This window comes from Marmota monax, unplaced genomic scaffold (assembly GCF_021218885.2).
Source record: "Marmota monax isolate L192 unplaced genomic scaffold, Marmota_monax_Labrador192_F-V1.1 WCK01_AAM20220418_F8-fsc00036, whole genome shotgun sequence".
Taxonomy (NCBI): Eukaryota; Metazoa; Chordata; class Mammalia; order Rodentia; family Sciuridae; genus Marmota; species Marmota monax.
This window is the reverse complement of record NW_026694491.1, coordinates 1523159-1538025: the sequence shown is the minus strand read 5'-3', so window position 1 is coordinate 1538025 and position 14867 is coordinate 1523159. Positions and strand designations below refer to the sequence as shown.

General features: G+C 36.5%; 1 protein-coding gene across 15 annotated transcripts in view; it reads right to left on the bottom strand.

Moving 5' to 3' along the window:
* Positions 1-14867, bottom strand: part of Anks1b (ankyrin repeat and sterile alpha motif domain containing 1B) — a 1117917-nt gene that overhangs the window by 261768 nt on the left and 841282 nt on the right. For all 15 annotated transcript variants that reach the window (XM_058571278.1, XM_058571279.1, XM_046419347.2 and 12 more), the window contains one exon: positions 9658-9810. In XM_058571278.1, the coding sequence (XP_058427261.1) occupies positions 9658-9810 (153 nt within the window). The remainder of the gene's footprint in view (positions 1-9657; positions 9811-14867) is intronic.

Sequence of the window (14867 nt, the reverse complement as noted above, 5' to 3'; positions counted from 1 at the left end):
GAGGCTGATAAACAATGATAGGACTAAATATTTCTGAAGTCCTTTCTCCTTTTCTCTAATCACAACTTCTGCGGTAGACTGATTACACTAATGGTCCTGTTCTTCATCCTTCCCTGCATCTAGTCATCTACTATGAGAATCTGCAGCTTCTCCTATGAAGAGGTAAATTATATCCTCCCCCCCCCCCAAGTTGATTTTGCATATTCCATGGAGCTTCCTTTGGCCAGTTGTTATCAGATATGCAGCAAGTAGAGGTTTGAAAACACGGTGCATATTTTTGTTTCTCTCTCTCTTGGTTGTCAGAACAAGCCTGCCATAACATGTGAGAGGATGGGGCACATAAAGTCCCAGTTGTCTCAGCTGAGACCATCCCAGATCAGTGGACTCTCAGACCCCAGCAGACCAATTTCCAGTGTGAGGGAGTCAGCTGAAACCAAAAGAAATTTCCAGTCAAGCTGATCCTAAAACTGCTGACCCACAGACTCATGAGCTGAACAGCTTGTTGCTTTAGGCGCTGCATTTTGGAACAGGTTGTTACGCAGCATTGTTGTGGTGATAGATCACTAATAATGCTTTCCATCAATCTTAGGAACTTGGAAGCTGTCCCTTCATTTGGACTTCTTTAAACAAAAATGGAGTGCTTTCTATTTGCAAAGCACTGTGAAAAACGTTTTACTGGGTTATTTTATTCAGTTCTGACAACAATATTCTTTGGAAGATGTATAAGGTTATTATCCAAATTTCAGAGGCAAGGAAATGGAAGCTAAGAGAAGGTCAAGTGACTTGCCTAGGGTAGAATCCCAATTATGTGATGTGTAGTTGGGATTCAACTCTGAAGACTGATTTTTGAACTGTGCTTTTGGGACTACTCTACTCGAGCCTCTCCCCGACCTGTTCTGCTACTCACCTCTACTCCCACCCCTTACAATCAGGAAAGACCCTGTATTCCCATTTGAGATGCAGAAACCACTTTTATATTTGTTTTCCTCTCAGCAGTTCTCTTATTGAAGCTTGTGTAGGTCTTGTTTTCCTCATTAGTCTGGAAGTTCTTTTTTAGAGTAAAGGCTGTAAAATGCTTACATTTTCCCCTACCACTATTATGCAATAGAATATTTTTAAAACTCCAAGAATCTATTCAGACATATAGTCTATAAAATCAACCTATAAAAATATAATAAATGATGATAAATGTGTTACTAGAAAATGTGCACATATTTAAAAGGGCACTGTTATTCAAATTAATCAAATTGATAGAATACATAATAGAGGGTTTCCCCCATTTTATTAATAAATTTTAGTTATATGGTGTTTAAATTTGATGTTTGACTGAATGTCTACATATACATCTCTGCTGATTTATAATTTATTACATTAATTCTAGAATCAATCAGAGATTAGTACAGAACTGGCACTGAATAATTTCAGTTTTGTGGTTAGTTTCTGCATTTAAGAAACTTCAGTTTAGTATCTTGTCCTGTACTTTAGGTATGTTGCCACCAGGTGGCGGTAGGGTGTCAGGCATAAAGTCTGTACAATAAGGGATTTGCATGCTTTTTGAGGTTCAAAGTAATAGCTTTTCCCTTGAGTTCAAAACGAATTTGAGGCCACAGGTTTGCAATTTAACATAATACATCTCTTTACTAAAATAGCTGAACTTAAACTCTAAGTGACCCGTAAACATCTTTAAAATAGATATGAACCCTAAGCTACAAAATCACCTGCCTCATTATTTCTCTTCTACTTATTTCCATAATGGCTTTATAAAAATCTTATACTCCTACCTTGATGACAGTGTTAACCTTCATGATTTCCTCTCAGTCTTTATTTATTGTCAATCTCTTCCATGGTAGCTTGTATATTAGGTTTCAAAATTCTTAATAGTTTTCCTCAAGGAAAAAGACCTGTCTTCCCTTTCATCTATGACAGTAGAGGCTTATCTTTCCAGAATAATCTCAGATCTTTTCTTAAGTAGGACCAAAAGTATTTCTCCACTAGAGCAGCATAAACAGTGTTTATTTGCATTTTATGTATGTATTTGCATTTATGGGGGATTTTTTCTTTTTATTTCCTATACTATAGAACCATTTATTAGAATAGTTCCCTTCTCAAATCTCCTAGAAGCACAGAGTTAGTTTGCCATAAATTAACAGCGATGTAGCTACATTTCTTTATTAACAGGTTCTGTACTACATATTTCAAGAAGTCTTCTTAAACAAAAATCTTCAAGCCATATTAGAAATCTGAGCATTTTGTTACGAAGGATGAAATGACATAATATCAGTATAGTTTCAGTGAAAAGGAATTACTGTGCTACATTAAAAACAGAAGTTTCCACATTTAGGAATCAACAAGCTACAACTTGGGAAAGATTCTATAAGGGCTTAGATTTGTTAGATTAGATTAGATTTATGATAATTTGAGAATGAATATAACCCTAATTTCCGAGTTGCTACCCTGTTCTTCCCCAAGGCCCTCTGTTTCAAGAACAAAGAAATCTAGTGGCTCAAGGTCAATGTTAAAGGTCAAGAGAAAATGCTTATGTTGTTGGGAGGAAAAGACACGAGAAATCCTTACCTAGACATAGTCAGGGGGAAAAAATGGAGGTGGGGGAAATGTTTAGCTTCATCTTGAAACTGTATCTTTCCTCTCATATTCTCCCACTCCAGGAGTGAAAGGATTTTGAGTAAAGCCAAGCCGTGAAATTTTGAACAGGCTGATAGGAAAAGATGATGCCTGGTGGCAAATTGGAATCACAGAGTTCAAGGCAGGTGAAAGGGGTTGGAGCTGGGAGAGAGGGAGGACAGAGCTGAGCAGTAATTCCTGCAGACCAAAGTTAACACATCAAGCAGGGTGACCAGGCTCCCATGGGTGAGTGATGGTATGAGAAGCAAATGGCAACTAAGCTGTGAGACTATGCCCCAAGAGACCAGCCCCATTCTACCTCTGAGAAAGGGATCTGGGGACGTCTGTAAAAAAAAGGCCAAAGAAAAATAAAATAGGGAGAGAAGAGAAAGAAATGGATGAGAAAAAGTTGCCATTTGATTTTGAGTTTCACAGGAAATCCATAGAACCAGCAGGACAGATATTATTATCTTCTCTCTACAAAAGAGAAACTGAGTCTAAGAGAGGGTTGGTGTTTTTTTTTTTTTTTAAGATCACATGCTAAAAGGTAGACACAGGATTCAAAGTAAAGTGACCTGATTCCAAGATAAAGATGAAAGAAGAGAGGGCACATTTGAAACTCTGACACACACTGTATGTCCTACCTTTTACTTTATAAACAGTAAGTATAATTTTCACATAATGGAGGCTGATTCTTTGAAGGGTCTGAAAGAAGCAGTTTTAGCTACTGTTAAAAAACACTTCTGAAATGTATTCTATTTGCCCTTGCCTTCTTTGAATACTAATTTATTCTCTTCTTGATAAATGGGGTTGTGATTATGAAAACTGACTCTGTATGTATGGGTTTCTAATTCAGGGATGCCCTCAGGTTCCATGGTGGCATACAGGTTTTTTTTTTTTCCGTCCCACCTAATACATTCATTGCTAGGAATAACTGTATAGAAAAATTGCTGACTCAGTTCCTTCCTCCCTCACGATCAGCTCTTCCTGTCTTAGGCGCGTCAGCTTCTGGTCCCTACCTACTGCTTTTGATCATGTCATTCTCTGATTAGAATTCTTGGCTTCCCACTGATTATAGCAGTGCTATCAACCCAGGATGCATGTAAAAGTCACTTTGGAGTGTTTAGAAACTCTGGATGCCCAGGTACCACGATCTAAAAAAATTTTTTTAAACTATTCTTTTTTTAGTGGTAGATGGAACAAGAACTTTATTTTATGTGGTGCTGAAGATCAAACTCAGAGCCTCACACATGTGAGGCGAGCGCTCTACTGCTGAGCCACAACTCCAGCCCCTAAAATTTTGACTCAATTGTTTAGGTGTGGGGTCCTTGCCTTCAGGGATTAATGTAAGAAGCATTGAGTTCAGTTTCTGGCCAAGATGGAGTAACAGGCATCAGATTTATTTCCTACTTAAAACAACTAATAATGTAGGCAAAATAAATGAAGCACTGGTTTTTAAAGTATTGGACACAAGGCAACAAAGAACAGTGATGCCTGAGAGATGGGAAACAATGATGTCTACAACTGCCCAAGCTTGCTACTTTGGGAGAATTTCCAGGCCATGGGGCAGAGAGGAGGAAGACCCCTTGATTGGAGAAGATGTAGCTGAGAGTCTGGGGAGACCAGGGTGGCTAGAGTTTGCTGGAAGAGTATTGGAGAGGAGAGAGTATTGAGTACCTATGTATGAGAGGAAACTATGAGAAATGAGGTTAAAAAAAAGAACTGAAAAGAAATAGTGGGAATAGTTCTAAAATTTCAAACTTGGCTGGTAATAGTTTAATCACTATTCAGATTGGAAAGCGTTGAAATTCCAAGGGAATTGGTCAAGTAATTAGAGCATCCTGCCTCAGTAGTGGGAAGTATTAGAAATAAACAATGCTCCAGTCTTGCCTAACAAACCTTAAAAGCAAGATCTGAAAGGATCAATGTCTATCAAATAATTTTTTTGTGTGTTCCAAAACAACCCTCAGGCACATTTATGGGGATAAAAAATTAACCAACACTAAACAAGATAAAATTCATATCTAGCATGCAGTAAAAAATATTACTAGACATGCAAAGAACAATGAGGAAAAACATCAACCTAAACTGACACAGATGTTAGAATTAGAAGACAAGGACATTAAAACAGTTATCACAATTGTATCCCATATGTTCAATAAGTTTCGAGGGAAGATTGAGCATACTAAATAGAGACATGAAAAATAGAAAAAGACTCAAGCCTAATTTTTGGAGATGAAAACTACAACCTTTGCAATGAAAAAGACAATTCATAGTAATAATGACAGGTCACTTTTTATAAGAAGAAAAGATTAGTAAACTTGAAGGCACTGCAACAGTAACTATCCAAATGAGCCACGGAGATAGATTAAAATAAAAAGACTGAAAAAATATGAATGAAACATTGGTAGGCTGTGGTCTAACATTAAATGACCTAATACATAAGCAATTGGAGTTCTAAAAGAGTACAGAGAGAAGTAGAGAGACAGAAAACAGTATTTTAAAAAATGAAGACCAAAATTTTAGGTCTAAGAAGCTCTAAAAACATCACACAAAAGAAACAGGAAGAAGGTTACCTCAATGTAGATCATAATCCAGTTGATGAAAACCAGTGAAAAAGTGAATACCTTAAGTGTAGCCAGAGGAAAAAAGACACATTATGCACAGAGGAACAAATGGAAGATTTCTTATCATATCAGAAATAATGCAGAAGAGAGCATAGTGTGTCAACATTTGTTAAAGTAGTTACCATAGAATTTCGCACCCAGAAAAAATATCCTTAAAAACATGAAAGCAAAAGAAAGTCTTTTTCAGACATACAAAAGCTGAGAGAACTGATCACCAGCAGCCTCACTCCATTTTAAGAAGGTAGAAAGAAAATGACACCAGATAGAAGCATGGATATACACAATGAAATAAAGATCAAAGCTGGCTTCAGGGATGAGTGAGTTGTGCAGTTATACAACCTCCTGCCCTTCAAAGGGCCCTGTGCTTGGTTTCATATTTTCTAGTCACTGTATTTAAATTTTTGGACTAAGGTCTCTGTATTTTTGCACTGAAGCTCAAATTATGTAGCTGGTTCTGAGGATGAGAACTTTGTAGCCCATGCGGATTGGGGGGACAGGCTGGAAGTCTAAGCACAGTTTAAATCTAGGTCATATGTTCAGGCAGAATGGCAAGAGATGGAAGTGGCTTCTTATTAGGAAATTTGGAATCTTGGTGGAGAAAAATCCCAGCAGAAGTCCACTAAAATAAAAAAAAATTTTAAGGTAGAAATTTCTGGAAAATCAGAACATAATTGTAATTTTTCCATAGAAAGTGAATACAGATATTTACTTAGGATAAGCTTGTTCATTTCATATGAGAAGGAATAAGGCCACTTTTTCCAAACTTGAGCCAAGTGACAGAAGCTTCAGAAGAATCTGTGAAAGACTTGCAACATGCATTCATGAGGTGAGGGTGGTGGAATCCAGGAGACTAACCTGATGCGTGCCTGAAAAAGTTTAAAGCTGAGCTTCTGTTAACTAGCTGGCCTGAAGGTTTATGAGGATCCAGGTGTAATATATATGAGTATAAATGAAATGTTTAAATCCACAGATAATTTATAAAGTTTGCTATACTCTTGAATACGCTCTTCAGGTCATTTGTTGAAAGCCTTCAGCTTTGATTAAAGTTGTTAATATTTGAAGTGTTGACTGATGTAGCCTCCCTGGTGTGGAAAAATGAATTTTTTCTCATTTATTAGTGTCCTGTAGTGAAGACATCACCTTTTACTTAAAATAATTGGTTTGGAAATGGAATTAGAACATTCATCCTCCTCTACAATTTGTGAATTTGCTGATTATTTTTCTTGGTTAATAAGCATAAATTACCATTTGCCTTTATCTAACACACACACACACACACACACACACACGAGTTTTACAGAGAACAATGAAGTTATAGCAATGAGGATAGCACAGTTAGGGGTAGGAGCTTATAATTCTGATCACGAAGTAAAAACATCAAAGCAAGTAATGAATCTAAATCTGATATTCATAGAATGATATCACTACATCATTTAAAGCAAATAAAGACACATTATCAAAGAATTAATGCAAAACCATCGAGTTTCCTTTGAAAATGTCTTAGCAAATCTCTAAGTGGTTAGATTATCATAAAATTTCTCTTGAAAGGTAGAAATTAAATCAATAACATTGATAAGAAAAGAAAAGAAATCTCACAGTCCTAATGAATGCAAGAATAATTTCTGCATCTATTAGGCCAGAAGCAAATGATCTCTAATAAAGTTTTATTGTTGGCAAATTATTCTCACTTATTTCCATGGGACGTGTGAAATAACTTACATAGGACACATGTATTTAGCTATTTTATTTGTTTGTACTCAAAGGTTTTTTTTTTTTAAAGAAACAATCACTGTCATTAACTTTTTAAAGCTATTCTATACTTATGAGCAGGGATTTAAGAATGTACTGACACCTGAATTCAATTTTGTCAATTCAACAGGTACTTTAATCATTTTCAATATTGTAGGCTATAATAAGTCTGGGCTAGAATGATTTCCTTGGTAAACAGTGATAAAGCCCCTGGGAACAAATTAATCATATGTTCAGCACTGAGATTCACAAGTTAATAAATTGGACAGTGTTCAAATTTATTTAGTCTTTTCCAAGCCCCCTTAGCTGATTCACAGTGGTAAGAGAAATTAACATTATTTCTCATAATATCAATACATTTTTTGTCTAGAAAATGGATAACAGGTTATTTTGCATGGTCCTCAGTTATTTTTAATTTCATAATTAATCTATACGCATTTCATGGAGGAAATATGTCAATCTTCTATCTAAATTTTCTCCCATGTAGGGCTGTTGTGGTTTTCAATAGCAGTTGGAACTGTTGTGAGATCTTACTAATACCATATGCCAGCCCTGAGTAACTTCTGAGTGGAAAAAAAAATGAATGTACTTGTGCACTCTTAACTAGTCATTAGTTCTCTTAACAAGCCGTTGGAGGGACAATAATTCAAACTGGAGGTTGAACCAGCTGGCATCTGCACAGGGAACAATTTTCCTGACAATTTCTCCCATGTATTCATATTTTAACCCTAAAATATCATAAAATTGAGAGCATGATGTTATTAATGATAGTGGCAGTCACAGGAGAAAAACAGAACTATTGATAAAACATCATCTTTGGAATATGAAGCACAGATTAGGAATAAAGGGAACAATTACTAACGTATATTTTATGCTTTAATTTGAGGTAAACCTAGACCTGTAAAATTGGCAGTGCTTCATGTCTTAAGACTTTCTCTGCATTCAAGGTGGTTGGGATCAGCCCCCAAGTCCTGGCAGTAAACCTAGGGTCTTTGTAGCATCACTGTCCTGCAGTCACTGCATACAAGTCCTGTGTGCAGAGATCTCTAGGCCACTGGTAACTTTAGGTTTGGGGGAAGTGAGCATACAAGTCACCATCTTCAACACGAGACCAAGTATTTGGATTTTTGAGAGATATATAGCCTCATGTTGTAAATGATCCTTGCTTCAATAAAAACATGTTATTCTAGAGTCCTACTGGAAGCCATTCTTCTCAGTGGGGATTAACTGCTAATGCATGACTCACAAGCTCCCTCTCATGAATATTTGCTCTTTAGTGGAGAGCAGTTTTATTCAGAGGATATTATATGGATATTTGGGTTACCACTCAACTTGCAAACCTGTTGTGATCTATGGAAGATACCCCCTTTAATAAATAACTAGTAGCTATGATATGAGTGACAAGTTCTTAGTAGAGAATTGAAATCTTAGCTTGACACAACCAAAAAGCTTAGCTTGACAAAAACCAAAGCATGTAGATTCATTTCCATTGCTACACAGACTAAGAATGAAATTAATCAGAGGCTGTAGTCAGACTGTGAGTTTTCTTTTGATAAAGATAGCTTTTATGAGGGGAAAAGCAGCAAAAGGTCAAGAAAGCGTTGCTTATGTTAAATTTAAAACAAGAGTTTGTCAACTTAATATGATTTTAAAATTCAAGAACAATTTCTATAGGGTATTCTAGAAAAGATATTTTTAAGATAGACTTAAAAGCAAAGAATTATTAGTTAACAATAATAACTATCTTAAATGATAGCTTAATTAATGACATGTAATTTGTAAAAAAAACTGTACTTTTAGAGAGAAAGTGGCATAAAGAGTAGAACAGAGCACTTTGCAACCAGCAGATATTCTTTATCTTATCTCTCAGTTTACAAACACCTTTTTACCCAATCATTATGAAACTTTAAAAAATCTCTAAATAATTAAGTGATTTCTCTCAGTCACTTTGGGAAAAAAGAAACATTTATAATGCCAAATATAATTCAGACAAATGATTGTTTGTATTTTCATCTTGTTCTTTCATTTATTCTCTAGGAAAGAATAAAAGTAAAAATGAAACAAGAAGGGTATCAAAATCATTTATGCAGATTTATTATCTCTTTGGGCTTGAATATATGGTGACATATATTGTTGGCCCATTTTTATAGGAAATCTATGTCAAATGTATGAATAAAACAGAGTCAACATTTGATTGAACACCAACTCTAGAAAATAAAAAGATGATATTACAGCAGCTTATGTAGTAAGAGCAAAAGCAGTCTTCTTCAAGCATGAGATCTGTATGTGAAATTAAGGAATAAAGATAAGGAAATATAACATAGAAATATGAGAATTTAAACCTTTAACAGTGAATATGAGCAAAGATCAGAATGGGAGACTATTTGCTATCATATTCATATCTTAAACTGTCAAAATTTCCTAAAGTGGAAAACCTCAAATGCTTGGAAGGTCTTGTCAGATAATGCAAAACACCCTGAGAGTCCTCTCTTTATGTCTTAGTTCCTTCCCTACATCAAAAATTCAAAACATATGGCCTACCTGTAAATCCTTGTTGGATTCAAACCATTATAAAGAAAGAAAAATAAATGCCTGCCTGCAATAAAATCTTATTTATCAAGGTTTGAATGACTAAGGGGTCAGTAAAAGACCAACTTACGTTAATAAGTTCAACTTCCCAGATTTTTTTCAAAAGGTCCATCGATGTGTAGCCATTAATTAGAAAGGCTTTGGTGTAGTCACCCAGTTCAATGGAATCCAGCCACTCGGCTACAGAGGTGGGATGGTAACCATCATGACCAATGGGTCTCATCTGTAATTAAGAAAATCACATTAGGACTGATTTAAACTGTTTGTCTTATGTTTCAACAACAGAACACATCTTGCCACTTGCAAATTTATCTGTGAAGCATCAGATGTTTCTGGATAAGGAAATAAGGAAAATGAAAATTCTTCATGCACAATTCTAAATCATTAGTAATTTTCACGCTGAATTAGTTTTCAAAACTACACCCAGAAATTTCCAATTTAGCGGCTAAATTAACTCTCTATTTGAGAGAATGAAATATGTCAAACTTCTGTTATAGAAATTATTGTCATTTTGTTGGCTGAAATTAAAAATGGTGTCAGTTGATCGGTATTCAAGGCTGAAGGCACATGGAACTGCATTTCCAAAATATAGATGATAATTTTCATATGCACAACATCAAAGCATGTGAAAATACTGCATGACTTGAGACATTCAAAAGGAATTCATGCTTATGCAAGACATGTATTGTAGGTAGTGCAAACATGCTGCAGAAACATACTGCTGTGGTAAGCCAGTTAAAAAGAGGCTTTTGAATGTTTTAAGACCATGTGTTCTGCGTTGACTCTACAGTATGTTAGACATGAATAGAGAACTTGCTGGCAGACAGGCTCCTATTTTTTGTCAGCTATATACGGATTTTTTTTAATACTTTAGGAGAACAAAGAAGTGTGACAGCAACATAATGTTTCTGAGTTTAAATTGGAATATGAAAATAACTTAAGCAAAAGGAACTTCTGGGTTTAAAATTTTGTATGGATTATTCTAGTCCTTTAGCCTTTATTTGAAATTTTAGTTGAATTTGTGGTTCCTGGTTTTTGAAGTGACTCACTGCTAAAACTCTTTGCATGCCATTCTGTTGGTCTTGGATTTTTAAGGATAGCTGCCAGCTTATTAACCTGATGTCAGCCTTCAGTGAAATACCTGGTGGGAACAGTGAAAATGGGCAAAATACGTCATAGACTTTTCTCTTCCTCCAAATTTAAGGAGATAAGTATTAATGGAAATCTATGAGATTCTGATTTGTGAGCAGAGAAAAGATTAGTCTGATGTCAGCGATTCAGATTTCAATCTTAAGCATGGTGAGCTTTCTGTCACTATGCAGAATTCTCATTTTTGAGATTCTTCTTACTTTTTCATTTTCAAGTTACTTTTTCTCCTTTCCTCTTTTCTGTTGTTCCACTCCCCAATCTAATTTCCATTTCAAGGTTTAAATGCTCTCTATTTTAAAGTCACAGTGCAATTCATTATTTGCCCTAGAGTTCAAACTGCATAGACTTTTGTATTTCACTTTTACATTGGCACACCAGACCTATTTCAGCTATTCATTAAATATTTGTGTGAGGCTTACTCTATATTCACTACACAGTATCTACAAATGTAAATGGCAACTCAGGGTTTGAAAAATGAAGTTTAGTGACGTTCACAAAAACTGAAAGTTATGCATGTGTATACACTTGGAGTCCAGGACTCAAAATGGGAGTTAAAATACATTAAGTACCTTCATGTTAATTAGAAACACTGGGGCCATGTACATTCTCCAGGACTTGTTAAGAAGTGATGAACTAGCTCTACTAACTTAAATAGTCACCCAAGCACCAGGAACTGCTCTGACTCTTAAAATTGACATAAGGAAATAAGTGGAAGTAGGAAAAGAAGAAAGATGGAAAGGAACAGTGGAGTTGAACTGAGAGTCTGGCAGGAAAGTTTTGCTATTAGCTCACCCAAGAAGCTGACCACCAATAGTGGATACTGGGCACAAACTTAGAGAGTCTTGGGAACCCCTTAGGAAGAGTCAGTTGTTCCTTCCAGAAAACTGTAAAATGGGATCCCCATGGGCTTTCACCCAAGAGATCAGTGGTTGCCTGTTAAAAAGATATGGATGGTCAGTGTTAGCTGGGAGTGGGCATGTGGATGTGTGCAGGGCAGAATTCACCCATCCACTCATTCAATGAATAAATTTAATCAGTGCCTGTTCTGATGAATGTTGTGGAAATAGTAGGGAACAAAACACATTAGACAATTTCAAAGTGAACCTAATTAAGTATAAAAAAGTTTTCCTTTTCCCCAACCCATCCTTCTTGTTCCACTAGGGAATTTAGAATCAGAAAAAATAAGCCGGTCCCTTGAGAGAAGGCTAAACTTGGGAGTGGGGAGCAAAGGAAATAAAACTAGAGGTTTAAAATAGATTAGCACTGCGTTTTTCAATATTTTACGTGACAAGAAAGTCATTGGATATGACTGAGATCATATAAAGAAACAGCAAAAAGAAAGTCAAATGAGCTTGGTCAAAAGCAGTGATTGCAAAAACAAACAAACAAACACCCCTGCATCAGTGTCTCACTGGACGCAGACTGTGCAGTAATCTGGTTACTCATAAAGGCAAGACCAACTTCAAAGAGTGAGAGGGAGGGAAATGCCTGCTGGAGGATGAGAGAAGGAGCAGGGTAGAGTGCAAAGGTGAAGAGGCCCTGGGAGTGGGCATGTGGATGTGTGCAGGGCAGTATTCACCCATCCACTCATTCAATGAATATTTAATCAGTGCCTGTTCTGATGAATGTTGTGGAAATAGTAGGGAACAAAACAGTCATAGTCTCCCTCATGGAAATTATAAGTCTTAATTAAAAATATGTGAACAGATGACCAATAAATTATGAAGGCTCTGCATACCTGAAGAGAGGAAACTATTAGAGCCAAATGAAGTTGCAAAATTAACTTGACACATATTTAATGATATGCAGAATGGTAACTGTGCTGCGCAATAATTTCTTCCAAAGCAATTCTCCCATCTGTTCCTTTATTTCAGTTCTTACCATCACTACCCTGTTTAGGTTCTCCTTAGCACTTGCAAAAGCTAGTGCAATAACCTTCGACTTGGCCTCCCATCTTTGCTCAGCTTCCATCTTGCTACTACATTAATTTTCCTAAAAGGCACGTAAGTCTGCAAAAAACCTGTAGTGGCTCCTTCTTAAGGAGAGTCCAAGTGTCTTATTCTAGCATTCAAGGCCAACTGGGATTTACATGATCTGTCACAACTCTGCTGTAAGTACCCTAATAAATGTGAATAGACACATGGATATTTCTAAACATACATTAAATTGCTAGCCATTCTCTGAACATACACCACACAAAGCACAACCATATCTTTGCTAATATAATTTTCCATGTTTGTAATGCTTTTGCCCTTATTTCTGGAGGTATTTTCAAGAACTGACTTCTCCTCTTGAGAACCAAGATACATTTTTCTAATTATTTTGTATCCTGGCTAATCCTAAACTAAGAAATTCTTTATTGTGTGAGTTTGGTTGTTGGGCATAATCCACTTCAAGTCTAGTGCATGTCCGTATTTTGCTCATGCCCTTTCCTCTTCCAGAAACACTGTTTCCACCTCTTCTCCCATCAAAATTCATCCTTAGGAGGTCTTGCTTAAACATTGCTTCCTCTGTGAAGCTTTCTGTAAGGTTACCCTTATTACCAAGTAAAAATTAATCAAGTATTCTGCTAGATTTCTGTAGAAATTTACATATGATTCTATTATAGCATATTTTAGTTTGATTTCAATACTACTTAGAGAGTAGTATTTTCTTCATTGGACTGTCTATCCTTTGATGACAAAACAAGGTGTTACCCATTTTTTAGTCCCTAAAGTGTCCAAGAGAGCATCTCACACTTGACAGGCATTTGCTAAGTACCTGTTATTTAATGAACATATGGAAAGAAAATGACATATTCACTTCTGTGGCTTGGTATCCATTTAGGGGGAAACATATTTTGTTCTCCATGTCATCAGAAACCTCCATATATCAGGAGCCAATTCCAGGTGGTACACGTTATTACAAAATGTAGTGAACTTTTTCCCTAGCCCAGCAGTTTGATTCTATTGGCTATGTGACTTGGGGCCCATTACTTCACCCTCTCCAAGCACTGTCATTTATAAAGTGAAGGTGTTGGACCCATGATCTCAAAGCTTCTTTTTACAGTATACCCTAAACTTTATAATTCTATGGTATAAGAATTAATTTTGAATTAACATCTGATTAATTTGCCTAGTAAGGAAAAAAATATGCCCAATGACAAAAAAAAAAAAGAAAAATAGGACACATAGACTAAAGGTCAGATGGTGCTCAGATTTTTCTTTTTTTTTTTTTGACATAATAATCTAATTTTATTTTTTGCCATAATGAATTTCTAGTTGACATAGCCTCATGAATTTGGGTTACACAGTCTACTTCAAAGGCATTGTCTCTTTCTAGAGAGAAAGAGTTCTGGAAATCCTAAATTTTTCTCATGAGGAAAATCTGTTGGTATCTGGTATCATTTTTCATTGAAAACATATTTGATCACTTCTAAAACACTCAATTTCTGATTTTATTATTTTAAGAAAAAACCCAGTTTGTGAATAGCAAGACTAAATAGTTTTGATTGGTCAATGATATTAGAAAGGCAGACTGCCACGTGCAGCGCCTCATTTGGATGTGTCTGGAGTCTTGGAAGCTTGACTACCCTACGTTCTCCTACAAATGGACCTTGAGAGCTTGTTTGGAGGTTCTAGCAGGGGAGCGCAGCTACTCGTATACCCTTGACCGAAGAACGGTCCTCCTCTATCGGGGAAGGTCGTCCTCTTCGACCCAGCGCGCAGCTTCGGGAGGGACGCACATGGAGCGGTGAGGGAGGAAAGGGACACCCGCCTAGCCAGCCAGATCAGCCGAATCAACCCTGGCGATCAATGGGGTGACAGATGTCGCAGCCAGATCGCCCTCACATCCTCAGATTTTTCTTATGACTTTAGCAGTACCCACAGGTAGTACTGCAATTGCTTTCTCAAATTAGCAATGATTAAACTTTTTTTCTCACATAAACATCTGGCAAGAAAGAGTTAGGAAAAGATAGCTTCAGGGCTGCCAGGCCAGAAACACGCATGTGCGGGAGATAGGCACAGTTTGTAATCTCAGAGGCAGAATGATGGGCAGATAGCAGGCATATGCAACAGAGGTTCACAAGGCCATCTGAGTTAGCTTGCTGAATTCCAAAGTCTAGGGAAACTTAAGCTGGGACAGAAATTG